Source organism: Filicampus tigris, chromosome 11, assembly GCF_054856515.1.
Source record: "Filicampus tigris isolate MCC_2025a chromosome 11, RoL_Ftig_1.0, whole genome shotgun sequence".
NCBI lineage: Eukaryota > Metazoa > Chordata > Actinopteri > Syngnathiformes > Syngnathidae > Filicampus > Filicampus tigris.
Genome location: NC_141227.1, coordinates 21,887,848 through 21,915,798, shown reverse-complemented (window position 1 = coordinate 21,915,798; position 27,951 = coordinate 21,887,848). Strand labels below are relative to the sequence as shown.

Below are 27,951 nucleotides of genomic sequence, written 5' to 3'. Positions count from 1 at the left end.
GAACCCTGATTGAAATGAAATACATTTTACACACACGGGGAAATGCTAAAACAGAACTGATAAGAACAATACAACACAATTTACAAGATCAACATGTACATTTTATTTTTTAAAAATTGCACACTTTGAAATGGGGAAAAACTGTCAGTGATAGTGCAAACAGCTATGATGACTTTTTAATCAAGTCACGAAGCACAATCAATTTGAAGATTCTCCTCGCTGTCACTTGGAGAAGGGCTTGACAATCTTCATGGAAATATAGTTCTGTGGAGATAAATGTAAAAAAAAAAAAAAAAAGTTACCCTTCGCATAATGAACATTTTCCATGTAATTTTGACCCAGCCCAAAAATATTCACATAATTGTCAGTATCAAATTATGAACTCATGTGCCTAACATTTTGGATGAATATGTCAAACAAGCGAACTTACAGGTAGAGAATAGAAAAGGATTCCGAGGAACAGTAAGACTAGCAGCAGTAGGATCCCGACGATGAAAAGCAATCTGAATCTTCGCCATACAATGAACTTCATGGTCTTGCAAGGGTTTGTAAACCAGAAGAATGATGTGTCAGGACGGCTGGCGGAGAGGGATTAAGAGACGATTATTACGCATGGTCAAGAAAATGTGACGCTAACATATTTGGAAGGATAGTCACTTGGGTGGTTCCAGTCTGGGGTTCATGTTGGGCTCTTCTCTGCCTTTCCCTGCCGGTCTTTCCTCCATCTCCTTCTCCTCCACGATTTCCAACGTCATTTCTACTTTCCCCTATAAAACATATCAACTTGACTTATGGAAACATGGACATCGCTTGTATACAAATTCGGTGTTGCCCCACCAATTCACTGAACTTTTTTTCAAACCCATTCTCTGTATTTAAAAAAAAATGACCTCTTTACAATTTTTTGTGCTCTTTCTGAAGCATGCTAAAATGCCACAAGTCGACGCCAAAGCCCTTGTCTAATATAAAAGCAATGCTTTGGCGCCGTGTTGTGGCAGCTTGGTGCCAAGAAACTGGTACGCTCTTTATCCTCACCAGCGGTACAATTCCGCTCAAATAGGACAACGACATGTTCCTAGTGAGCCAAAAATGTGCACTAGTTGACATTTGTGTGTCACTAGTATTACTAGTCAAGTGCTAGATGTTACTAGTGCGCTGACTTGTTTTCATCAGTACATGGGCCTTAAGCTCAGCCATATTGAATAAATGTGCCTTTACTGGAAAAAGTGTTACTGGTAAGCAGGGTTATAATAGTTGTGCATGTTTCATTAGAGTTAGTTCTTATTTCGTTTTGACAATTGTTTTTAAATGCAGTTTGTTTTCATTGTTTTTTTAGGGGCAAATTTGTTAGTTTCTATACTTTCGAAAAAGCTCTGTTTTAGTTTAGGTTTTAGAATTAGTTTGGGTTTTTTAATATATGGAGTATTTGTTAAGTGCAAGATTTAAGAATAAAGGTGCAATTCTGAAACAACTGACCTTCCTTCTTCTGTAGCTATACCGAAATAAATACATTTAAAATCAACCCTGCTAACTGTGTACCTCTTGCTCAAAGTCAGCCGGGATAGGCTCCAGCTCAGCCCTAATGCGGACACGTGCAATCGAAAATGGGTGGCATCATGCATAATGTGTCTCCTTTGAATAGGCATAAAGAAAAAAATAGGCAATTACAAATGAGGGTTCAAACATACGGCAAGGACTTTCTTCCCGCCCTGCTCAATGGCGCACGGCCACCAGCCTCGAACCGACTTTTGGGAGAAGAGTGAGTTGAAGACGGACTTCTTGGAGGAGTTGGAGCTGACCATTCCGGGCAACATTTTCAAGCTGCACTTTTCGGGGGTCTTAGCAGGGGCGATCAGATTGAGTAAGTCCAGCTCGATTGAGCCTGTGGACAAACCATACAGTAGTTTTCAGTCGAAAATGTCATGGCATACATTTCCAGAGTACGAATCTCTTTTTTTTTTTTTTTTTTTTTACCCAAGTAGTCATCCAAGGAGAATTTGTCATTGTCCCATATCTGTACGATCAACTTGGGAGGAATCCTAAACTCGGTCTTGTCCAGATTCCAGAAGTGTTCCTAGCAAAGTACAATAAGCGCAATTGGACTTTTTTTTCCCTCCGCACAGTGTCCATGTTCCATTCCGCCTGTAACGCCCTCACTCACTTTCCTCGAGACGACGCACAGCTGCTCCGCGGGCAGGTAGTCGAAGGCAAAGACAAACCTCCAGTTGAAATTCCCATCGCCGTCCAGGGATCTGTAATGAACGTCGGTCTTCTGTTTGTCCTCCTCCATTCCGGGCATCCATCTAGGACACGGTAGAAGAAATGAGCAAAAAGTACACAGGCATGACGTTAGAAAAAAAACAATAAAAAAAGAAAAAAACACTAATAAGTTATAATACCCTTTCACATAGATATCGCTCATGCTTTCCCCTGTGATGCTCGTCTCATCCAGAGTGACATCAGTTGTGTTCCAAACAATGGCACGCAAGAAGTACCTGTTGGAATGACAACACAATATTCAGTATATTATCCTTGTATTTTATCGACTCACTCCAAGGCTAAACCCGCTGAGTATTTATACTTTTTGGCTTTCCGCGGAGTGATCTCACATGGAGGCCCCGGCAGACCGAGGCTCTTGGGAAAGACGTCCACCCACATTTGAATCCGTCCCTGTATTTGTGGGGGAAAATGTTTACATTTTAAACAAAACTAGCTCGTCACCGTCCAACTTGTCCGTTCCGCAGTAGTCCGTCGTCAAAGTCGCTCTATAAAGTGAACGTTCGGAAAAGTCTCTTAACCTGGGACAAGTTGGGTTGGTGGGAGCTGCACAGGGTCCTGGTCTCCACGTGCTCGGGTACCAAGCCCTGGTCTCTGAGGACATGCAGCGGCAGTCTCTCTGTGGCCGGGCCAAGGTGGGGGTGGGTGGTCGTGGTTTCCTCTGCGGAGGGTGGATACGCATTCATGGATATCACACGGACAAGCTAGGTTGCTAATCGGAAATCAGAAATATACCAAAATCCTGCAGGCTGTATTGTTTTCCTGAAAAAGACAGAGTGCTTCCATCTCCCTCAAAGCGTGGAGGCGGAACGCCCCTAATCTTGGCCACGTTTTGGAGGATCCGAGAAGGTTTCAGCTGGTCCCTCCACTGATTCATCCCAGAGCTGCAAGGAAATCATAAAGTACAACAATATTTAAGTTTGGCCTGTTTTTACTATTGTCCCTACATTTAATAAATGGCTGCATTGGTAACTATGGCTCTGCTTTCCCATGCGCAATGAATGGCATTACGGTAAGAATACAGTAAAAATACATATAGATCGCTTTAGAGAAACATGGGGGACGAGCGACCCACCGCGATAAAGCGGCTAGCGTTATATAAGATATGTACGTAGCTATTTGTAACCACTCCCCATATCGTGAAACCGCAAAGACACTCACACACAGTAAGTCTGTGGCAGGCCACAGCAGGACCTGAAACGGGACAGCAGTCGGTTCTCCAAATCGATGACGGTCTCGCCCACTTTTTCATCCCGGCTCAGCAAATCGAAGTCGTACACTGCGATTTTCAGATCCTTGTCTTGTGGCAAGTAGCAGGACAGCTCAAACATCCTAAACAAAGTAAGAAAAGTTCATGCAGTATGGTGGCCCCTCCCACCACCAAAAATACAAAACAAAACACCTGCGCTGACTCACCTTCCGATTTCCGGATTGAGAGTGTTTGGTTGGTAGTTATCCCTGTCATCCACAGTCTTCCTCCCCAGTGAAATCTTCACATACGGATCACACTGAAGGAGAAGGACATTAGCCGCGTCTTCGGCATCACAAAGTCCTCATCAACAACACACCATGCCGTTTGTGTCCTTGGGCTGCAGGTCAATGCAGCGCACCACGTAGATTCTGACCAGGCACTCCTGAGGCCCGCTTTCGGGAAGCTCTCGGAATTGTCGGGGCGGAGCCTGCACGCCAGGGTCGTCAGGCAGCGGGTAGATCTTGAACGAGCCCTGCGCATCAGTAATGGGGGGGTGGGGGGGGGGGGACCATGAGTGAGCAATTTACAGCCTTAAAAAGGAAGCTTAATTTTTTTCCCGGACCGAGCTGGTAACTCATTGATTGGTATATACACAACACAGGCTACCTCACCTTGAATTCTCCCACAACAGAGGGATCGTCTTCCTCGCCGTCTGTCTTTCCTCGCGAGAGTTTGAAAGTGCTGCAAAAATCCGTGAGTCCCTGAAACTGCTCCACTTTCTCCAGTTCACAGTCATACACCTGTCGAGGCAATAATACACTTTGGTCCGGAAGTATTTGGACAGTGAAAGGATTTGTATCACGAGATAGTTTTTGATGTAGCACAAAACTCATTTTGAAATCGTAATAATCAACACGCAAATCCACCTGTGTGATGGATATTTTTAAAGCCTTTCCATTATTTGCTAAAAAAAAACAAACATTTACTGTTTCTTTGCGGTTTCTGAAACACCCTAAAAGATGCGATGTGCTTGTGCTACACCAAATGTCGAATAGAAAAGTAGTTCTTTGGCGCCATCTTGTGGCATCCATAGGCAATGTTAAACCTTATCCGGGAGCGTCAACTGCTGTTGTTTTCGTCAGCTAGAAGTGGGGCCTTAGACTTGGTGGAAGGAATTATGAACAGTTCAAAATAGTAGTAGTAGCAAAAAACCTTCAGGCTTCTTCAAGAATTAACCCTTCTTTTTTTCCCTTCTTTTTTCAATTGAACTGTGCAGGTCATAGGTCACAATTATGGTGGACAAAAGTTTTGAAATGATTTGGCTTGGTCTCATATTTCTAGATCACAAAAACCTGGCATTTGGACAGGATGGTGTACACTTTTTATCTATGATGCGCGATGTGCTTTGGATCGCGAGATCGTCCCGTTCCCTTCTTTTTTTTTTTTTCTTCACGTCATTCTGATACATGTAGACATTTATATCCGAAGAGTGTGATCCCAGAAAAAAGTCTTCATCTCATTTCATCATCATCATTTGATTACAACAAAATCCTTCCTGTTCATCGTTGTTTTGGATATGCTGTCCAGCTGACAAGATCGCCGGCTGTACGGTTTAAAGTGCTGGAGATTCAATCGTATCTTTGTTTCCATAAAGTCTGAATGCGATCACGTCCTCACCTGTAATGTGTCATATCCCTTCTTCAGGTAAGGCCCGCACTTCTCCTGCAGTCCAATCGAGGCGTAGAATTTACTCCACCAGTCGATTGCTTCCTCTTCCTGCACAAGTGAGATGAATTACAATATTTGAAGAGCCAGGTCACGCATGAAAACAAAATAGTCTTACCTTCACTTACAGGTGTGATTCCTTCCGTGACCGAGCTCCTTTTATTTGTAGTAGTGTATAAAAATCTAATTTATCTATTGAAATGACTTGAAATGCCATTAATCCATTCCAGGTCCCCAAAATAAGTCATAATGAATCATTTTAACAAAGAAAACTAGTACCGTGTTGTGTTAAGAAACACAATAAAATATAATAAAAGAGAATGTTAAGAAATAAACTCTTTTTATAAAGTAGCATCTGTATGATGAATGCGTGCCTTTAAAAGAGAAGTCGACGCAAAAAAAATTTTTTCTCAAGAATATGTTCTATGCAAGCCCACTAGTTGAAACAGGGCATTCTGATAAATATTGCGTTTGCGATATAAGTGTTAATCCACTCGTTTTTAGCCATCTCCGGGGGCGGCCATTTTGTCACTTCTGTCGACTGAAAATGACATCACAACTGCTCACAACGACCAATCACGGCTCCGATTCAGAAAACAGGTCAGCCGTGATTGGTCGTTGTGAGCGGTTGTGATGTCATTTTCAGTCGACAGAAGACAAAATGGCCGCCCCCTGAGATGGCTAAAAACGAGTGCATTTTGCTGCCTAACTCATATCCCACAAACACAATACTGATCAGAATGCCGTGTTTCAACTAGTGGGCCTGCTGGGAACATATTCTTGAAAAAAATCTGTTTGGATTGACTTCCATTTTAAGGGGCACGGCCTAGTGAGTGACGTCGGGAGCTGGAGCTCAAATTGGCTGGTTATTGTTCATTGTGGCCTACAACAGCCGCCTGCTGCTGTTTCTCATTTTGTAAGTTGTTAGCCTAAAAGCATAGTTGCCGAAGTCATATTTGAGCATATTCGGAAAACAAGGAAAAAGAACATTTGTAGCAAGCGCATTGGTGTTTTTTTTCTGATCGATTTGGTGCCGGTAGATTAAAAATGACTTGGGCAATTATGCTATTAGGCTAACAATTTGTGTTTTTGAGTATTTGTCCCATTCAACAAATATCTGAAAGTGAATCAGCAACTGTGGCTGCTCTCGCCCACATGTGAGGAGGGCATGAAATTATTTTTGACCAAGTACTTAATTTCTCCATCTTATTTTCACTTCACTCCAGTGAAGTCAAATATCCGCCGCTATCTCCTCCCGCAAATTTTAGCCCGCAACAACAAAGCAAACGATTGACCAAGCGTGACTGGAAAATCTAAACTGGGGCGCTCAAAAGTCGAGCTACCACTGCATTAAAAAAAAAAAAAAGAGACTCACCTTATCAGTTTGAACCTGTAATGTAAGTGTCAATGAAAAGGTTAACAAATCACAAATCTACATACAGTAAGTGCGCGAGTGCATCGGTGCATCACAAGTCACCTCGGCTTTGACGGTCGGCCTCTCCTCGATGTCTATGACAACATCACCCTGAGCAGCTGCTATCATTGCCACTGACGTGTGAAGAGGATGTGAAAGATGCGTGAATAACGGCGTACAGAGTGGCGTCTGTATGCACGCGAGGGTCCCTACCTCTGGCAGACATGCAGACTTGACTGTTGACTCGGTACGGGTCACAGCGGAAGTCCTCCAAGCAGTCGATGGTGCACTGGCCCACCACCGGCTTCCTGCCGAAGGGTCTGTGGTCGATGACCTTCAGGACAATGGGGGGAGTGTACATCTCTTCTTTGGGGAGAAGCTGGGAAAACGACACGTTATACGAAGGGGACATATTGTGGGTGGTTCTCAAAACGTATGGTCCGGCGGAATGCTCAAACACTGAGCCCTAGTAGTAAATTGAACAGGAAGTTCAATGGGTTCACTGTAAAATATGTTAACATTTTTTTTAAAAACTATTTTTGTTTATTCTACGACGACCAAATAAGCTATGTGTCGACCGTGGTGTCCAATTTTATTGGTAACACCCGTACAATGAAATAGATTGATGTATTTTGTTCATACTCTTTGCATGCGCTATTTCTTCGGTGTACTCTTGCACCTGAGTCAGCAGGATTCGAAAGGGTCACACTTCAACTGCAAGCATTTTGGATTTCGCAAAGTGAACGGCTAACAAGTTGTGACTGCCACAGTTCACCATTGAGAGGTCATTTTATCCGTATCATTGGTCATTTGTACGGGTTTTTCAACTGAATATCTTTGCGTGAAAGTAGTGAAGCTGTTCAAGTGAAAAATAATGAATTAAAAAAAACGTTTTTTTTTGTTGTTTTTCTTATTTTAGTGCAGGGGTCACCAAGTCCGGTCCTCAAGGCCACCTATCCTGCATGTTTTCCATTTCTCCCCGCTGCAACACACCTGATTGGAATGATCAGCTCACCAGCAGGCTTTGCGGAAGCCTGATAACGACACAGATCATTTCAATCAGGTGTGTTGCAGCGGGGAGGGTATGGAAAACATGCGGGGTAGGTGCCCTTGAGGACCGGACTTGGTGACCCCTGCTTTAGCGCTTGGCGCTCATGTACCAAGCGCTCCAATGTGAAACAACGGCATACCACGACAATCAACAACAATATTGATGACAATTTCTTTTGTTTTTCCTCATATCATTTGTTAGCATTACGCTAGCGAAGCATTGTTAGCAACCTTCCGGGGGGATCGTACCACTTTGAGTAGCAGCACAGAGCCAGGGAAGTTGGGGTTCTTCTTGAAATTCTTGATGATGGCCGTTTGAACGATCTCGCCGCCGCATTCCACGATCAAGTTGGGAGAAGCGACCGTAGCAAGCTGGTAGCTCTTCATGTTCCTCAAGCCCCAGGTCAAGACCTAGCGGTAAAAACAAAAACAAAAACAAAACAAACAAAAAAAAGCATACATTTGTTGTTCATTTTAATCATCAATGTGACAGACGTTACCTCTATGGCAGTGAGTTGCACAACAGGCCTGATTCCTTGAGGAACCATGTAGAGCTTCTCCCCTCGCCGAGGAGGAGCCATAGGAAGATCCCCTTCGTTCGCCTGCAAGGAAAAGAGCGCGGCATTTCATCTTACATATTGATTTACGAAAAGCACATCACGCCTGGCAAGTTATTTGTCATTGTCCAGCGTTTACCTTGTCCTTCAGTAGAAGCTCGGCCGCCAGCAGTACTTCTCCAGCGTTGCGGCCCATCTTGGTAACCGGGTACCACTGCAGTTTATTGCCAGACGCCACGCCGGGGTTGAGTTTGACGACCGGGGGGAACGCACAGCGACCCATGGGCTCATCTTTACCCTGGATGACATCAGAGTCTGAGACAAGTCTATTCACGGCCCACGGTTCATGACTTTCTTCCTCCAAACGCACCACTTTGTCGCTGTCGTAGAGTTCCAGGACGACGTCTGGCGGGTTGCGGCCGACGGTTTGCGGGTCGCCGTAGATTTCGACGTCATCGAAGATGAGACTCTGATCCCACGTAGGGTTCAACGTGGCACCGATGACTTCTGTGGTCTTGCTCAAGTGAAGGAACGACACGTGGGCGTATGGATCTGCGCGGGACAAAGTCAATTGGCAGGGGTACAGTTTAAGACAACTGAGGCCCTGCTTTAGCCCCTCGCGACCACTAGGGGGCACCCCAAGCGCAATTAACAGTCAGCAAAAGAGTATTGAGGAAGAACATAGTAACAAAAAAGTTAAAGCTTTAGATTGGGTTTTTTGTTCTGTTTTTTTAACTAAAGCTTTTTCGCACATAGTTTCTAGATATAACTGTTCAAATTTGTATTTGTTTCAAAAATCTGTTTTCGTCTATATATATATATATATATATATATATATTTTTTTTTTTTAATCTTCTATATCAATGGTTATTTTATTTGTTGTTCTTGCACATCCCTCTTGACTCGCACAATGAATTATTCTCATTTTCACCTGAAAAGCTGTCCTTGTCCATGGCACAAAGATTCCTTGCCTGGTAAACATACACTCGCAGCTGGTAAACGTAGGACCCTAAAGGGAACATTTACAAATCATTCACTGTTGAGAGCAATACAATATAACCAAACAACATGGTGGGGCATAATGCTTGTTTTATATTACAATGGGACTCGTCAGGAAGTTTTATATAGAAAAAAAAGCACAAAGGCTTTTAATCAGTCATGTGCCTTATCTGACTCTGACTACTCACGGCCAAAGTGGCAGGAAATGGTGGGAGTGTTGGCACCAAATAGTTTGGCAGCATCCATTTTACTGGCCTTCTCGTCCACGTCAACCCCCTGTCAACAAAACACGCAGGGAGGGACGTGAGTCAAAGACCTTTTGTCTCTAATTGCTGTTTGTGTTAAGTCAAACTGGGGAAAAAAAAACAGATCACTTAAACTTAACAGGAAGAGCCACAAGTGAATCACCAACACAAAGGCTATGACTCAGGATAAATTAGCTCATGTTGTCATGGCAACTGCCACATGGAAAAAATATTATTTTGGTATGCAAGATTCGTTAATCACTTAAGATGCACTTGTAATATTATCTAAAAAGATACAACACAACACAACACGAGAGCTGTATCAAAAACAAGTGATGAGAGAGCTATTAAAGGGCTCGTTGCTAAAAATAGAACACGCATATGTGAATTCATAATTCCCCAGAAATGAATGGATATTCCACTTTAAATACTTACATTAATAACACCTACATTATTACCACAGTTAAATAGAATGTAAAGGATGAATGACAAAAATAACATTTTAAATATGAGCAAAATGCAAAATACGCGCTCGGAATATATTTATAAATATTTCTTCTTTCTTCATATATCTCTCAATGCATGTATAAAAGATCCACTATCCTAACCCAACAACAAAGAGTTTGAAGTAAACAACATGATAATAATATCACAACTGTATTTTTTTTTTTTTTTCCAACGCAAAGGGCTCTCTTGCATGAAAAGCACAATTCAAGGACGGCACAAGACTGCCGAACAGCAAACAAAGTGCAAGAACGAACTCTGTGCATTTTTCACAAAAATCAACTCACTCACATTTTTAATATCAACATTTGAATATACAACCTTTTGAAGGGTCCAATAACTCCACTCACCAATGCGCCTTCCAGCCTGAAGATGGCGGAGGCCCCGATGCGATCCGACGGGACCATCTTCCTTCGCCAGCGGCGCCGGCGGAACGTGTCGGACGAGCGCTCCTTGCGGTGAAACTTCCAGCCGATGAGGGAGGAATATTCCCAGCCTTCCCCTGTCTCTCGCCTCTGAAGAAGTCAAAAGCCAACAATGACCATCTGAGGGCCATTTTTCTAAATCGGTCATCAACTGACGCTTACATCGGCGACGGTTTTATCAGATATCTTCCTCCTGGGTCGGACGAGCCTCTTCCTACGATGGATGTGGTACATTTTTTCCGCTGCCACCCAGGTTTTGGGTTTGTCATCGGGTGGGATGGTAACTCCGTACTCCCAGCCTCAAGTAAAAAAAAAAAAAAAAAAAAGAAAAAAAAAAAAAGTGAACACATTTTTAACATTGAATCCCCGCCCCCACGTTATATATTACCTTTCTCATCTACAGCTCTGTTGCTGTCGAAACTCCAGTCGTCCTCCCAAGTCCATCCGATGGGACACTCGAACTCTGAGGGGCTCTGCGCCTTTTCGCCATTCTGCGGCACACAGACAAGGAGAAGGCTGTAAGGCGCAAATCACTCCCCCGACGCTCACAACTGAAGCAACCGGTCGACCAAAAAAAAAAAAAAAGATTTTGCAAATGTTTTAAAAGACCTTAGTCGCAGATTTGTGGGGAAGCACCGTTTTTGACCTGGATTTAAAAGCATTTGCACTTGGGGCTGATTTCATTTCTCTTGGTAGCTTCTGCCATTTGCCTGCAGCACAACAGCCAAACGTTGCTTCACCATGTTTACTTCAAACTAGGGCTCCGCTAAGTGACCCGAGTCTGTAGACCTCAGGGTTTATATTCATTCAATTAGCATTTCTTTAACGTATTCAGGACCTAAACCATTTTTCGTGATTTATAGACCTTTAGCAAAATTTTAAAATCTATTCTGCAGCTGACTGGGCGCCACTCTTTGTTGTGGTCGGAACCCGAGCTGCAGGATTCTGAATGACAAGCAGTTGTTTGATGCTCTTTTGAGGGAGTCCAGTCAGAAGACCATTACAACGATTTTCCGCCGATGCAACAATATTCACAGTTTGAACATTAACGCTGTACTTTAATCGCGGCATACTACTAGTGGTACTCATAGCACACTCGGAGAATCAGTAGTCTTAACCGGCTTTAATGAGGCATGTTGAACCCTCGAAGCTTTCCCTGAGGGTCACTTTGAGCCCAAATCGCCTATTTTTAGCTGCGTGTCACATCATGAGTTAATCTGACCTTTAAAAACAGCAGCCTGGAGCGTCAAGGCTTCAGAGAAGGGGAAGTAAAACAAAAAGACAGAGCTCGCAAACATCTGAGGCCAGCTGCAGTCGTGTGAAAAAAGCGACGACACCAAAAGCGCAGAGTAAACTGATAAAAAAAAAAGTGGAATTTTGCATGAACGAGACATGGCTTTTGTCCTGAAATCGCACCTGCATTATTCGCATAGTGTTGACACAGGTTGAACGTGTGAGTGTGTGTGTGTGTATACATGTGTGTGTGTGTGTGTGCGTGTGCAGTATTGTGTACCACATCGGTGTAGGGCTCCGCAGCAGGTTTCCACTCTCCACCAGGGAATCGTGTTTGGTTGTGAAAAACCTCGTCCGTGAACTCTGTGTGGCCCGCGTCGGCTTCTGTCAACAGGCTGTAAAAAGCAGCAGCCGAGGCACACATGTTGATGCCAGGTTTTGCGACTCAGACAGTGTGCCATGATAAACTATTCACACGAGCCCTGGTGGGAGAACGTTGGCCCTTAAGGGGGGTAAGAGAGGGCTCCTCATATCAACACACTGCTGCAAGCTGAAATCTCTTCTTTTTCTTTTTTTTTTTTTTTTCCATTTCCTGTTATTGTATTAGCCGTTGGTAACGGTGACTGGACCGTGCAGTGAATTATGATTGCTGACAATTAAAAGAGGAAACAGTTGAAAGGTGCGGATATCAAGCCGTGTAGCATAACAGAACCCGAGGCGACCAAGCGGTTTGGAATGTGGCCTGTGACATAAAGGGTACATGGTTCAATAAGATCATTACAACCAATTGTACTATCTAATAAACGCCCATTTAAGAGCTGTATCACAAATTCTGTCTTATGAAAATAAAATATATATTTCAGTATATAGTATATATATATATATATATATAGTGTCAAATATTTAACATATTTTTGTTTTGTACATGTATATGAACACAGACCACCCCAAAATTGCCAGCAAATGCCATGCGTATTGTTGTGCCTTTAAGAGGCGGTGCCTGGTTGGGTGGTACGTCAACACGGTTGCGCGTGAATGTCTGGCTGTGAGCTGTGGACAACAGCAGCTCCCGCGTGAGCGTGCTCCTTGTGTTTGTCTTTTACAGTTCAATAAACTGCTGAAAGGCTCAAGTTCCCACATGCCATTGCATTGCCGTAAGTAAATAGTCGGTAAAAACCCAACGCCAGTAATAAAAATTGTCGCCCCAACACATCAGAAAAGAGAGTCGTCCTATGCCTGTGATCATTTGTTGTATGCTCCGTTTGTATGTGTTGCTGCTCTGAGTGTGTTGACATAGCAGTTGTTTGAAGGCATAATAACTAATGTAAAATAGTATGCTAATTTCATTTAGCCCATCTATGGCTTTGGTACTATATGTTAGCATTAAGCTAGTGGACACACTCACATTTTTTCATGTGTTAGTTTCTCAGTGAACGTCAAGTGAGAATGACAAACAAACAGCTTGAAGCAAGCGCACTTGGACACTTATATATATATATATATATATATATATATCTCCGTTAGCCGTACCAGCGCTCAGGATCGACAAACCAGTCCTCCTCCCACTCCCATCCGCGTGGTGGCAGGAAGCGCTCTTTTTTGAGTTTCACTTTTCCAGTCACGTCTGAGGACTTGTGGCGCCCCACCAGACCGTTGGGTCCCCACTTCCCGAACAACTGGGCCTGGTTTTCGTACTATGGAGAGAGAATAGGGATCTTTAAGTTGGTAAATAAAGGTTAGGGTTAGAGCAGGGGTGGGCCACTTTGACATTTTTCTCCTTTAACATATTTAGCACCCTATAATGATTGATCGTAGATATGCTAAGCAATTATAAGTCACATAGAGATGGAGGGAATGATTTGTATTTTAAAAAAAAAAAAAACAAGCTAGGTGATAACGCAAAAAGTCAAAGAGTTTTTAGGAATTTGGGGACATTGTCGATGCCGAGCAGAAGCCATAGCTACCATTTCTGCGTAGACGCTGAAGTTCCCCTCAGAGAAGCTGTTGAACTTCTTCTCCCACGCAGAGAGACCGAGCCACATGTTGACCCGCAGCTGAACAGGGATCTTGACGCCTTTATTCTTATCCATGGGGTACTGAAAAACATCCAAAAGGGGGAGAAAATGACGCTATGAAAGACGCGGCAGCGCCGTGGTGACTTGTGAGTGTACCTGCATGAAGATGGTCTGCGTGCGTCCGCAGTGTTTCCCGCAGGCCTGTTCGCTGAAGTCGGAGTAGAGAACGTGGTGAGCCGGGACGCGGGCGAAAGCAACGCGCTTCTCCCCTCTCAACATCCAGATGATCACGTCGGGCATGCTGTTCTGAGGCTGGCGTACGATTGGCAGAATTATTTTCGACAATAGAGAAGGAAAAACATGCTAAGTGAGTTTTAGATGTGTACAACTGCATGTTAGCATTAGGCTAAGCTATTTTATACTCTTTTGTTTTATGTGTCAGTTTCACAGTCAATTTCAACTGGAAGTTGCAAACAGCTTGAAACACCTCTTGTTGTTGTTTTTTTACCTCTTATTTGGAAAAAGATGCGAGTGAGGGTGTGAAAACAGGTGCTAAGCAATACTTTAAAACTATTTAAAGCGGAAGTCAACCCAAACGTATTTTTTTTTAAGAATATGTTCTATGCAGGCCCAGTAGTTGAAACACAGCATTCTGATTAATATTGTGTTTGTGGAAAATGAGTTAAGCAACAAAATCCACCCGTTTTTAGCCGTCTCTGGGGGGCGGCCATTTTGTCACTTCTGTCGACTGAATATGACATCAGAGACCCTCAGGGCACAGATCACGACCAATCATAGCTCCAGCTTCAGAAAACGGGTGAGCCGTGATTGGTCGTTATCTGAGCATCTGTGATGTCATTTTCAGTCGACAGAAGCGACAAAATGGCTGCCCCCTGAGATGGCTAAAAACGAGTGGATTAACTCTTATTCCACAAACGCAATATTTACCATAAGGCCTTGTTTCAACTAGTGGGCCTGCATAGAACACATTCCTGAAAAAAAAAAAATGTTTGGGTTGACTTCCCCCTTTTAAAAAAGCTTTTTTTTTCTATGGTCTGTCTATATTGCAGATGTGGACGGTATCCCCGCCGCGACGAACGATTCGATTTAGACGAGGCAGTCAGGACATCTTTTCTGACCTCATCTGCCATCTGTTTGATTCTGTCCAGCCAGTCTTCAACGTCGTTGACAGTTGCCTTGACATCCGTGGCCTCCTCTCTCATGCAAGTAGCCAGCTGTTGGAGGCTCTCCAGCGCTGCGTCGCGCATATTTTTTATCTGGAGATCCAGCGCGGTCACATTGGGCTGACCATCCACCACCGGAAGCTGGAAACTGCGCTCCAAAAGTTGCTAATACCTTCAAAAGCCGCATACCAGAGACTCCCAAAATGCATAAACAATTACCCGTTCAAGTCTTCCAGCAAGTGACTGATGAGTTTCAGCCAAATTTCAAGAAGTCGGTCCTCGGACACCTTGGACTGGATGGCCCTTTTCAAAGAGGACAGGTTGCGTTCCTACGTCGAAATGACAAAGGGAGCGACGATGAGCGAGCGAGGTTGGCGCCGACGTGTTGTTCCAACGCGCCATCATGCCACAATCTTACCAGTCGTTCTGCAATCGAGAGAAGAATGTTGACAGCGTCCAAACGGTGGCTGATGTCTTCCCAGGACGAAGTGAGCGTTACAACGGGCTTGGTGTCCGCCCAGGGCAGGTAGTAGTAGCGGTTACCTGAAGGCAGGCAAAATACGAACCGGTACCGTACTTGAGGGAATGACAAAAAAAATTCTCCTCAGGATTTACAGACGTGAGGAAAGGAGATAAAGATTTCACAAATTAGAACAAAAGTCTCCGCATGGTTAACGGTGGGCCATTTTGCACCCAGAAGGTCTTTTGTGGTGGCCCAAACACACTTCCAGAAGTAAATTCTAATACTGGTTCCATTAAAGTTCAAAATTCATTCCTAAAAGTCTATTCCCTTAATTTCAGAATGTTTTTTCTTGGCTGCACTGGTTCCAACTGAATAGTTGTGGATATAAAATGTCTACACACCTCTGTTTTCTAACATAAAAACAACGAGACCAAGACGCTAGGTTGTAGCATGTGCACACAAAAATGTCAGGAAAAGCCAACAAGAACATCTGAAATTTATTGTGGGTTAATCAGAGGTACTTTTAACGGTCTGCCATCTCCTTTCATGTATTTGAATGTGATTGGTTCATTCTCAACACAGCCACGTGCCCAGTTATAAGAGGGTGTTCACACTTGCGCAACCACATGGTGTGAGTTGTTCATTTCTATTCCCGCTCTCGAAAAGATATCATTTCCTTTGGTAGCGTTGGTATCAGGGGCGGATTCAGACCGGGCCCAGGTACCAAATGCGCAGCCCACCACAGGCAGCTCCGCAATATCTCTCGACATTCGTACCGTCGAATACAGCAAAGCTGTACTGAGTAGTGGACGCCAGAGGCTTGCAGGTGGAGTCCAGCTTGTTGCCGTAGTTTCCCATGCTGACCTCGAACTGGATGGGCTCGCCCGGCTCTTGGAGCATGCTGGCACTGTGGAACACGGCGCAGAGGGAGAACTTCCTCCTCCGCTGGTATTTCTGCACAGAAGAGCGAAGGATGTGGCGGGGTTACAGGTTCAAATGGGCCACCGCCCCCCCCCCCCCCCCCCCCCTTCCTTCAATATAGTTCCCTAGCACCAAGATGGCGTGAAAGCAATATTTTGATGTGAACTCATTCGATGCCGGACATTTTCAGACCCTTTTTTTACCCTAACGTTTGGAAAAATTTGAAAAAAATAGAAATAAATTCCAGGGATTGAATGGCTGGATTGTGAATAGACACATATATTCGTCAATGGCAGTGAATGAATTAAACAGGGTTTTGGCCAGAGTTTTTTTTTTTTTTTTAGTGAAGAGAGGTTGACTCGACCCAGCCAAGCTACCAAGTCATGGGTGGAGAAACTCGGATGGATGGAGCATTATTTCAATTAGCCCAATTGTTGTTCTACAAGTATAAAATTCATTTTACAGTTTCAACCCATCCAAGAAAGACGGTGACACCTAAAACAGGAGCGGGAACCTGATGGGTCGCCAGACGGCGCCCCCCGATTTCTTAGATAAGAAGCGGAAAACACACGGGATGAGGGGGGGGCGGAGCAATTCCCAAACAATGCTCACGTTGGGGGCACAGTGTGGAATCTGGAAAAAAAAAATACCTCGGGACATAGCGAAAAACAAAGCATCAGATCTCGAAGGCTTCACACGTGGGAGTAAAGTGGAAAGTTACAGTGTACGCAAAATGAAATTCTCCATCGTACCTGTGCCACCAGGATGTCATCGCTGGATATATCGTCTACGTTCTTATCCACCTTTCCGTCCAGCTGCGTGGACAGCTCGACGAGGACCCTCCCCCTGTAGGCGACACCTTCACCCTGCAAGTGCAATCGAGTTCCATGCAGAATTCCAAATGAGAGATCATCAAAACATTCCACGCACAGATGAGATTTGTATTTCTTTTCCTTTTTCTTTTTTTGTTTTTACCTTGCCAAGGTTAAGTTCCTCGTACGGGTCAGGGAGTCCAGTAAACTCCCTTGGGCTGCCATACAAGTTGACATAACAAGGCCCAAAAGTTGGCAGGAAACCAGACTCGCTTGTTGAAGGGCTTGCTACAATGAGCGCACAGACACACGCACGCGCACGCACACACACACACAGAAAGTAACTAAGATATCTTTGAGACGGAAAGCCAAGGTCTTAAAACGGGTCCTTTCTTACGTACAATCAGACAGGCTGTTGCAATGTTCAACTTGTGTGTCTGTTTGAAAATGAAACAAGACATTTAACAACCCTCATAAATTTTCAATGATTTCGTTTTTTTTTTTTTTTTTTGACTATTTTTCCGGTTTCACAATATGTTATCACCACCAGCGAGTTCGCCACATCTTCGGTCGGTCGGGTGTGTTTTCATGAGATTAAAACAAAAAAGTACATGACCGATTTCCATGAAACGCGGTGGAGCAGTCAGAGGTGGGGTCAGGAAGGAGGCATTTAGTGCAGATGTGGATAAATCAACGCTTGTTAAAAAAAACAAAAAAACATTTTGGCCTCGGTGGTCGCCAAGATTCACTCAAACGAACAATTTTCAGAAACCAGTTAAGTAGCTTTTGGGTAACCCTATCACACACATACACATTTTTCAATTGCAGTGGCTAATGTAAAACAAATACTGATTTTTAGTTTCATGTGACATTATTTTAATATACAGTATTTACCGTTTTTTTGGGGGGTTTTTTTATAGATTATATTCTTTTATTTTTGAATGTGATTGTTTTTGAATTGACAACAAACCGCCTCACCTTCAAGCTCTCCGCCGGCGGAGGAGATCTTGCCGAGGTTCAAGTATGTCGTTCCGATGGCGTCGTCCTTGCTGACTCGGTCCCTGCCAAGGGCGCGTTGGCACGTCAAACAACGGCTGCCACGTTACGGCGTGGGAAACGCGCTCACTTCTTACCAGTCAAACACGGTCAACTTGACGCGCTCGCACATGGACGGGAACTGCAGAGGACAATGCGGGTGACTGAAGACTCGTGATGTCACCCACTACATGGCGCTACATTTTGTACCTTGACTTGGAGGTGGATGATCTGATTCCATTCGGGATTTGCATTTTTCTCAATGGTTCTGGTGCACAGCTAAATTGAAGGTCATTTCAATTATTTTCTTACCAAAGTGAGGGGTAAAAAAAAATAAAAATGAATTTAAAAAAAAAAAACGTCTGACTCTGACTTAATTACCTTCCTCCCAGCAAAGCTGACCTCCAAATACGGATCCACCAAGTTCTTCCTGTCTCCATCCCCGCCAAAGACGTGCTTTACCGTCTGAACAAATGCATCGTCCACTGAGAAGAGTGAAAAAAAAAAAATGTACAGTATTGAAAGCCATTTACCAACAACACACTGCACAGTATTGTACGTACTTGACTGTTTACATACTTTGCGGCATGTCCTCCGCACGGAACACTTTGAGGCTGAGCGTAGCCCATCGCATCCTAACTCCCGCCGGCACCAGAAGATTACTTTCAATGTCGTCCTGATCCTCGCTCAGCTCTCTCCTCTCCGTCTGTGTGGCAGGGCCAATTTCATTTCAGAGCGTTTATTTCGAATGCATCACTGCAATATTCAACCCGATCGCTTATATACGCGTGATGGGGTCTCTCTATGGCCGTGGCGCCCCTGTGGCCGTGGGCTGTCATTACCCTCGGCGCGGAGAGGACCCTCTAATCACGCTAGTTAGGCTAACCAAACTATATCTCCCATGAGTGCAAGTGTAGCTAATCTTATGACCGGTAAGAGTATTTTTCAGCAACCAGAAAAAAGCCCATTGTAGTCCGCCGTTACTGTGCTTGGAGAATAGACACGCACCGGCGGCTCTTCTCCAGTCACCACCACGATAATGCTGACTTTCAGGTAACCTTTGGCGCCGGAGCCGGAGTCATCGGGGTCGCTCAGCAGCAGCCATTTCCTCAGTATGGCATGACCTGAACACAGTGTGCAGGTTACACTTTGTAAAAAAAAAATTTAAAAAAACGTTGAAACATCTTAGGGGCCAAGACTCACCTGGTTCATCGTAGATGTAGCCAACATCCAGCTGGGGAAGAGAAAGAGATTTCACTCGATTGTTCATTTTTAAAAATATGTATGCTGTTAAAAAGCTACATTCACTCGATAAGAGTTTGCTCATTGGTCAATGTGACCTGCATGCTTGACCATAAAAAAAAAAAAATTTTTAAATCAAATAAAAAATTCAAACAAGCGAATGCTTGAAAATTCAACAAATGTCATTACAAAGTACAATAAAAGAGATACATTGAAAGATTAAAAAGAAGACAAAAAGGCCAGCAGAAGAAGTGTGAAACGGCCATACCTTGAACTCGCCCATTAGACTGTCAGCTCGGAGGGAGAAGGAATCGTAAACCTTTGAAAAAGCACGGCGTTTCATTCGATTCAAATGGGCCTTTCATTGGTCAAACAATGCCATCATTTCAAAAAGCAAAACAAGTACACACCCTTAGGCTGACACTTTCATCCAAGAGCTCTGAAGGGAGCATGTTAACGTTGTAGAAAAATATCTAAAGGGAAAACAAACAAAAAAAATAAAAACAATCCACCATTAGTTCATGCAAACAACATAAAAACTGTAGCAAACGTTTTAGGACTCATATTATATTGTGAAAATGTGGCCATTTTGGTCATGTGATAAATAGTTCCAAAGCAGATGTCTTGAATGAGGTTGAACTTGGAATACTGGAGGAGGAGGTCAGAATGTAAAATACTGTAGCCGCATTCATTTGGGAACGCTGTCGTGGAAAACGTGGAACATTTTAAAGTGTGGGAATATGGCTAACGTGAAAAATTGTCGCGATGGTTTGAAATGTCCGGAATCATTTTTGGAATATGGCATAATGGGGTCAAATTTGGAAAATATCTCTATTCATTGTGAATTCAGAAAATGACGGAAACGTGAAAAAAATGTAAATAATTTGGCAATGTGGGAAAATAGTTCTCACGATGTCCCGATTGTGCTGAATATTTCTCAAAAACCCAGTACCTCATCAAAGAAGGGGTTATTTCCGTTTCTTATTCGTGTCCTATGCGTCTGGCCGCACACGTTCACCTTCACCACGGGCTTGATGTTGTTGCCCGGCAGCTGTCGGCCCTCGATGACCCGAATACGAATCTGGATGTGTGAAAAGAAGCATTAGGGCAGATTTCTCTATTTTTCTTTATTTATCAATTCTATTAGTAAAGTCGCAGTTCCCACGAAAATGTGCACGACCGATGTCATCTCATTTGCGCCCGCTGCCAATCAAGTGATTACTCGTTCCTTCCTTAATTGACGCTCCAATGCAATACCTGGAAATCCTGCGGCTTGTTAGCCAGGGCTCTGTGCTTTTTGCGGCCGATGCGGAGTGGCTTGTGGCTCGCTTTTCTGGGCTGGACTGGCGTGCCCGGACCCGCCGGGCTTCCCGCATCATCGCCTACGTCCGCGTCCCCCTCGTCATCCTCCTCGCAGGCTGCCGGTGTCCGCGGTGGAATGTATACATTGCATTATTTTGAGGAAAAGTACACTCCAGTCGTCTACAGTACTCTCTTGACGGATACAGCCCCGGGCATTTAGAGTTGCATTCAAAATGATTCGTTCGTAATCGAATGAGATCCAAAACAATAAAAAAATTCGTTTCCAGAGCTATCAGAATGTATTGTTGCAGCTTAAGTTTGTATGCCTCTTTGGCGTCACAGATCAAAAGTGGCATTTTTTTTTTTTTGGTGAAAGCGGAATTGTGGATACGCCTCGTGTATTGGATCTCATTAGCTAGAAGGGGACCTAACTTTTAAGTGCACTTCCTACCGTTGTCCACATGAGACACGTCGCCATCGGCCACTTCCTCAGGTGGTTCATATCCAATGAGCAAATTAATGGTTGCCTGAAAAAAAAAAAAAGAGCGCCACTTATATTTACCATAATGTGCAGAATGGTCAGTATAACTATAAAGTGCCTTTGGCGTCCTCATGTCCACCCTGTCATAACTGGGTAACTGCCCCTTTAAGAAACACTCAAATGTTTTCAGTGACAATTATGACCGGCGTTTTGTCTTTCTTCAATAGCGTCTGAAATGAGTGGATTATTGCAGAATAAATATGTAAAGTTGTGCTTTGTAATTTTCATAATATTATTGTGTGTACCTGGATGTTGTAAGCCCAACATTGTCCACTCTGTCCTGCTGAACTATCAATTGATTTAAAAACCTTTCAGATCATTGAAATTCATTTGTTAAAGAATACGCAGATATCTTGTGAACCGAATCATGTCGCTAAGTCTACTCTGAGCTGATTAAATGCTAATATTAGCTAAAGATGTCCACCCTGTCGCTGTCCATCCTGTGAGCCCGCTCACATATTTTGACGTTTACGTGTTCATTGTTTGCTTGTAGTCACGTTAAAAAAAATGTGAGGGCTTGAGCAAAATGGATTTCAACAGCATAACATTTACTAAATGCAATTAATAGGATACTAAAGGGAAAATTTCAACTTTTCGATGAGAAATTTGACTTTAAAAAAGCGCGGGGAAAAATTTACAGCAAGCAAACCTTAAGAAAGTCTTATAATTTAAGATAAGTTTTATTAGTCCCAAAATGGGCACCTTTGCAAGAGCCTTTTTTTTTCAAATAGTTGTATCCCTTCCAAGTGCTTTAAACACATATTTAGTGAGCATATTTGACCACAAAACAAATTGCAAGCTTGCAAAAGTTGCCCAAAAAAAAAAAAAACTGTCTGTGTCAGACGTGTCTTTAAAATTTCTCCTATTTGCATATTTTTTTTGGAAGCCACCCCCCCATCCGTTATTCACTGAAAAACGGACACACTTGTTTTTGTTGCTTTTAAAAATCCTTTTTACCCCAATTGGCTGCTGCTTCTCATTGCTCAAGGGCACATTCTTGGACGGCAGTGATCTCACGTGGCCACCGGCCAAGTCCCTCAGAGAGATTTTCGCAGAGCCTATGAACCTGAAAAGCAAGTGAGGAATTGAACACGAATCTTTAGAGTTAATCATTTGTTTTAATACAAAAAGGCTGCTGGCAAAAGTTTAGTGTGGGAGGAAACTGGCCACTATGTGAATAATTGTTCATAACCATGTGTGGAGTGGACTGCTTCCACTTCCCCATTCCACTTCTTCACCTTTGTGATGGTGTTGTGCGGTTATTAACCACAACGGATTGCAAAATGTGATTCATTTATTTTGCGGAAAATTCCGATTTTGCACAGCTACTGCCTGGCGACAAGACCAGGGTGCACCTCTTGTCAAGCACTGCAGCTGAAGAACCGGGCACAACTAATGCTCATTTGGGCGGGGGTTCGAACCCACAAAAGTTCCTCAAAAAAGCGCCGATGAAGATTCAATATATGTACTGTATTCTACAAAAAAGTTGGGCGAAATGGAGGAAAAGAAATCCCAGAACCTGGCCAAAATATTTCAAAAAATTATAATTATTTTTTTTTTATAATCCATTAATATCGCTGAGTATGTGGGGGTCGACTTTATAATATAGTAAAATGGAGGGATACCGATGGGTACCTTTCACATTTCAACCAGTTTCGCGGTACCTGGGAATCGATATCGGTACTCAACGGTACCAATTTCCAGTGCTTTTATTCTGTTCTTTGTGGTGATGAATGTTCATTTCTTTAACAATAAACTAAAAAAAATATTCCATTTATTTTTCAATATATAAACTTTGACAAAATAAGAGCATCGTGAATGCAAAACAAATGAGCCAAACGTGCGTCGGAACCGAAACAAATTGATTTCATTGGAATCGGTGCTCAGTAGTATCCTACCAACCCAAATCGGTCCATACAAAAAAAAAAAAAAAAAAGCACCGTCTTCAGTACCCATCGTTATGGATGGATGAATTTCCCATCTTTCTGAGGAGTTTCTGTCTGCGCCAAAATCAGCAGCAGCAGAACGGACAGCTATTAGTTTAAATTTTGTATTGACTTCTTGTTCTTCAAATTCAATCAGGCTCGAGACACACACAACGTAAACATAATACTGTCGCACAACCGGTGGAGCCAAAATAGAGTTTTCAAATCACTCATGTTCCTGTTTTCTGCTGTTTCGTTTCTGCTTTCCCATCCTCAATGGGGGCCGTTGGTGGGCGGAGTCTCCTGGATTGCAACCGCCACCCATTATCATAAGCGGAGTGTTTTGGAAGGGGAAAAAAACACAGAATGACTGTTTGACATTGCTTATTATCACCATTGTCTCTATGTTCATTTCGCTAGTTTGTCCTGTTATCCGCATTTCTGCCTTGTGTTGTTTTCATTTTTAAGGATGCTCTTTTGGTTTAATATGTTCTGGGTAATTGCTCAATTCTTGTCCAGTCAGTTCTCAGGTCCACAATTTGACATTACCGCCGCCTAAAATTTAAAAAAAAAAAAAGAAATCAACCCAACCCAAATGTGTGAAACAAATTGACAAAGATGAAAATGAACATTTTCACAGTAATTACAGTTTGTTTTATGTCGTTAAGTAGACTAGACAATCGTCTTGTAATTTTTTTTAAATTTTTTTAAACTCTTTTTAGTTTTATTTTAGTTAATAGAATTTTTTTTAATGTAATAATCATGCTTGGGATGACGGACACATGGCATGAGAAACGACTAAAGATGGAAACAATTACAACGCACCACAGGCATGTTGTGTTCTGCGCCCGTTGTGGCCAAATTTAGAGGCAAGGGGGGGGCTGGGAGGAAAAGAAGACTTATGACAACACCACCAGTCATATTCATGAGCTGCTGTTCGTCTTAATCCTATCGCATCCGATTTTGCCCGAAGAGAGGTGTGCTACATCCTGGATTGATCACCAATCAATCTCATCACAGTTTTGCCCAAGCGATTCTTCACAATTCAACATAGTTTCTACATGGTTACAAAATGTTTGTTTATCTTAAATCAGGGCCCACATTCCTTGATCCCAAAATCCAGGTCACGGCGCAAAAAGGAGACCATTCTGCAAATCTCAGCTGTGCCAGTACGGCAAGCCAGCGCAGGCATTGTTCTTGCTCGACCCACCGTCACGCGTCTGGAACAGCGGTCATGGAAAAATATCCCAGTGTGCTCCTGGCTGCGACAGACAGAAATTCCAGAATCTTTCTCAAGATGGGTCACTGGATTATTTCATCCCCTCCCCCCCCCCCTCGTCCGCACTGAACAAACCTTCAAATTACAGTGCTATGAACGTGCGTATCTAAAGTGTATGATTTATCCAGAGTGTGATGGTGTGGCATCCTGTGAGGGGAAGTTTATGAAAGAGCAGTCATTGTGCCCTTTTAAGGCAACATTCCTTACAAGCACAGCGAAGAGGGTAACAATGTTTTTCGCTCGCGGACTCTACAAGTCTGAACACAGTCACAGTCGGTGTGTCCACAGTGACGTTGATGCTGATTGGAAAAAAAATAAAAATAGAGTAGCTTAAAATGACAGTTTTCAGTGCTTCACGGACTATAATCATCTGTCTACACATAGTTAAAAGGTGAAAATTGCCAATTCAACAGTTCCATTTTAGGTTTTCCATGAGGGCTAAACGTTTTGGGATTTTTATTTCATGAAATAGCAGTCGGTCAGGGGATCGTATTCATTTTCAGAATTGGTGGCACAGAAAAGCCAAGGCGAGGGTGTTTTCTATTACCTGCCGCCAGCGCACCTGGCAATTTAGGGACAAAAAGTAAACTTTAGACCAGGTGCTACCAGGTCTAAGTTGTGGCGCAGGCGTGGCAAGCTTGATTTTGGTGGATTTGATCGAAGCGCAGGCAGACGGCTTCTTGATGGGTGTCGTCGTATTTCATTCATAAATATGGTATGGGCGTGTGCCAAGCCCTCTGAATAATTGTAGAAATCAATTCATTGCATGCATTATTAGGATATTTAATATATTTTTAGAAGCACCCCTATGACTGCGGCACAACTGCTCTGCGTGTGTGAGGGGGGCATTGGGTTGTCAAACACTCTCCAAGTCTCCAAGTGCCGACTTTACAGCGGCCAACTTTACATCATCCGCAAGTGGAGATCTTGCAGGTTCTTATAAAGGAACGTATGTCCTGCATGGACTCCAGCAAGCGAGTCCGTTATGCTTCCGGCAGATCCCGTGCCACACCTGCACTGAATTTAAAGGGAATGAGAGGAAGCGCTTTCATTGGACGGGTATCAAGTCAGGCGTGTTCACTCCCACAACGGCTCAAACGGCATTGAGGGGAGGTTTTATAGAAAATGGGTAGAAGAATGAAACTGGCTGCAAGAGGTCAGGAATTCCAATTCTACCAAACTTTTGGAGGAAAAATATGCCTAAAAGAACAACAAATATTACTTATATACCGGTTGATTTACCGCTATTTTGTTTTTTCCAGTCACTATTTATTTATTTTTCGTCCAATGTTGAAATATCCTAATTTAGAAAGTTCTGCACCAAATGGGCATAGTTTCCTTTTTTTTTTTTTTTTTATTGGTTCAAAAGATAAGTAAATTCATACTTTTTATGACATTGAGTTAATCAGAAGAAAATGGGATGGGATGGACAGTAACTAATCATATGATTGAATCTGTCATAAAATGCTGCAGTTTTATCGGGTTACACGATATCAAAAGGGATTCTACTTGATTTACTTTGACTTTTTGTGTGACGCCTGCAACACTGCGTGTGTTATTTCCCTTTTTTTTTTTTTTATAAGTGATCATTTGTGCATAAATTCTCCAACTTGACAATCACATACTTGTGATGGCCGATAGTCTCGTAGTCTTTCACAACCACGTCGATGAATGAAGACGCGTCCAACTCTAAACCCTTTAAATCAAACTCCAGCCCCTGCAATGACAAAAAAAAAAAAAAAAGATACATTTGCTTAGCAAAGATGCTTTTCTACACGTCAAGTCAACCTTTCTTCATTTCTTGTTTCACTATGAACGTCCCGCAGCTGCACTCACTTCATTCCACACGGGATTCAGCTCATTGTCAATAGCTTTGGTTTTCTTCTTTTCACCTGAAATCACAAAGGCAACCTCGTTGGAAAAAGAACAGTGTCGCCGTGGCATTATGCGACTGTGAAAGCAGTGCAGACACAATAATAGACACAATGATTATTTTTGTTAAATCGCTATTATTATCGTGTTGATAACGTCTTAAGCTACACTGTGCTTACACAGAGAAAAACAAAAAAAAAACTATACAGTACTTGATTCTAACAGCATGCATTGGACATACAAGTTCAATCAACAATAACTAAACATGTTTAAAAACATGCTGTTGTAAGAGATGAAAAGAAAAGGTATTGAAATGAAAGGTTGAATACAAGTAAACTGTAATTACGGGTTAATTATTATTCTGCATACCACTAGAGGGAGCCCACATATAACTTGTGGAACGCATACCACCTTTTGAGAGTCACTGATGTAATTAATAAAGCTACAGTCGAACAAATAGGAATTATTGAGTTTGTCATGGTCACAACATTCACTCTGAACTCAAAATAAAATGCGTAAACTCCATTAATTTACTTAAAGGTATCTAAAAGGTAAGATAAAAATATACGTTTGTAATGGTAAAATTACATATAATTATTATTTAGCACAATTGTAAATTGCTATTATTATTGCTTCTAGCGTGGAATTAACAAAGCCATAAGGGCCAAACGTGTAAGCGTTATTTACCTTATTATTGTCCCAATTCACTTTAAACTCATGAAAAATATCTGTCAATGCCATGAACGTGTACATATATCAAAAGTGACTTAAGGTAAACTGATACAAAACACACTTAGAAAATCTCCAATCCAAATGCTATATTGTTGAAATACCACCCTCGACTATGCAAAGTCATTCATAATATCTCACCTCTGAACACAACAGAAACAATTGGGTCAGGGTTGCCCAGTTTCTTTTTGGGGATCCCGCAGGCAGACTCAACAATTACCCGCAACATAGTAAATCCAAAATGTGTTCTCAGAGGAGGACCAGGAGGAGGAGGACCATATTCCTTAGAGTCGAGTCAGAGGAAAACTGTAAGGGGCAGAAGTGAAGGGGAGAGACGAGCGGCTCCGGGAGGAGGAGATAGAGGAGGACGACCTCATTTGAGTCAAATGTGCTGACTCGAGCCAAGCAACCAATAAAAACAATTTAACTCTCTACTTTACTTGAGTAACTATTTGTATGATGATTCTATACTTCTGCTCTGTATGTACAGATATACGTACAACGTACGACTCCTTACTAATACTAATTGGCATATTACTTTTTTCAACCTTCACAGATGATCACACGATGTAAAAGAAAAAGCTAAAACAAAACAAAGAGAGAGCGGTAAAGTCAACAGCAGTTCAGATTTTGAGTGACTGAGAGTTTGGTGGGGAAAACAGGGACAACCGCAATACTGTATGCTTTTATTGTTTGATGATGCAGCAGATTCAGAGAAACAAGATATTCCCTTTTTAAAGCGTTATTTAAGAGAAATGTTTGATGTTGTCGGCTCCAAGAATGATTCTTGGCTAATGCATCATTGCATCTTAAAACTATACCACCATATGACGTTCAACAATTCTCCGGAGCACGTGAAGTTGTTAGAACTAGCTAATTTCGCATTTCTTATTAGTCTGTTCACAACTTTAGGTAACGTTTTTTTTTTCCATTTATCATGAGATCATTCCAAAAAATGTGAAACAAAGTGAAATGTATATTTTCAGTAGTCATGAACTCATTATGCCTTC

General features: G+C 42.7%; 1 protein-coding gene across 2 annotated transcripts; it reads right to left on the bottom strand.

Moving 5' to 3' along the window:
• Positions 1 to 79: 79 nt before the first annotated feature.
• Positions 80 to 27,277, bottom strand: myofl (myoferlin like). 2 transcript variants are annotated; one of them, XM_086045789.1, is made up of 54 exons: positions 27,083 to 27,277; positions 26,177 to 26,232; positions 25,966 to 26,057; positions 22,094 to 22,202; positions 21,047 to 21,122; positions 20,551 to 20,711; positions 20,246 to 20,374; positions 19,704 to 19,766; positions 19,562 to 19,612; positions 19,255 to 19,285; positions 19,060 to 19,175; positions 18,631 to 18,757; positions 18,433 to 18,536; positions 18,262 to 18,330; positions 18,150 to 18,193; positions 17,995 to 18,077; positions 17,418 to 17,453; positions 17,180 to 17,304; positions 16,957 to 17,070; positions 16,060 to 16,237; positions 15,239 to 15,363; positions 15,040 to 15,149; positions 14,776 to 14,968; positions 13,793 to 13,948; positions 13,586 to 13,717; positions 13,152 to 13,315; positions 11,902 to 12,016; positions 10,777 to 10,879; positions 10,551 to 10,687; positions 10,314 to 10,478; positions 9,403 to 9,490; positions 9,147 to 9,224; positions 8,586 to 8,767; positions 8,355 to 8,513; positions 8,159 to 8,260; positions 7,908 to 8,069; positions 6,822 to 6,987; positions 6,672 to 6,742; positions 6,570 to 6,584; positions 5,147 to 5,245; positions 4,141 to 4,269; positions 3,846 to 4,001; positions 3,694 to 3,785; positions 3,439 to 3,609; positions 3,013 to 3,161; positions 2,799 to 2,938; positions 2,582 to 2,670; positions 2,400 to 2,495; positions 2,162 to 2,303; positions 1,975 to 2,074; positions 1,689 to 1,882; positions 658 to 767; positions 431 to 578; positions 80 to 264 (listed from the first exon to the last, which is right to left on the bottom strand). In XM_086045789.1, exons 1-54 carry the CDS (start codon positions 27,168 to 27,170, stop codon positions 223 to 225), a joined length of 6,132 nt encoding a protein of 2,043 aa, XP_085901915.1. In that variant the 5' UTR covers positions 27,171 to 27,277; the 3' UTR covers positions 80 to 222. The 2 variants fall into 2 exon arrangements, with proteins under 2 accessions (XP_085901915.1, XP_085901917.1); XM_086045791.1 differs by lacking the exon at positions 17,418 to 17,453.
• Between the last annotated feature and the right edge of the window lie 674 nt (positions 27,278 to 27,951).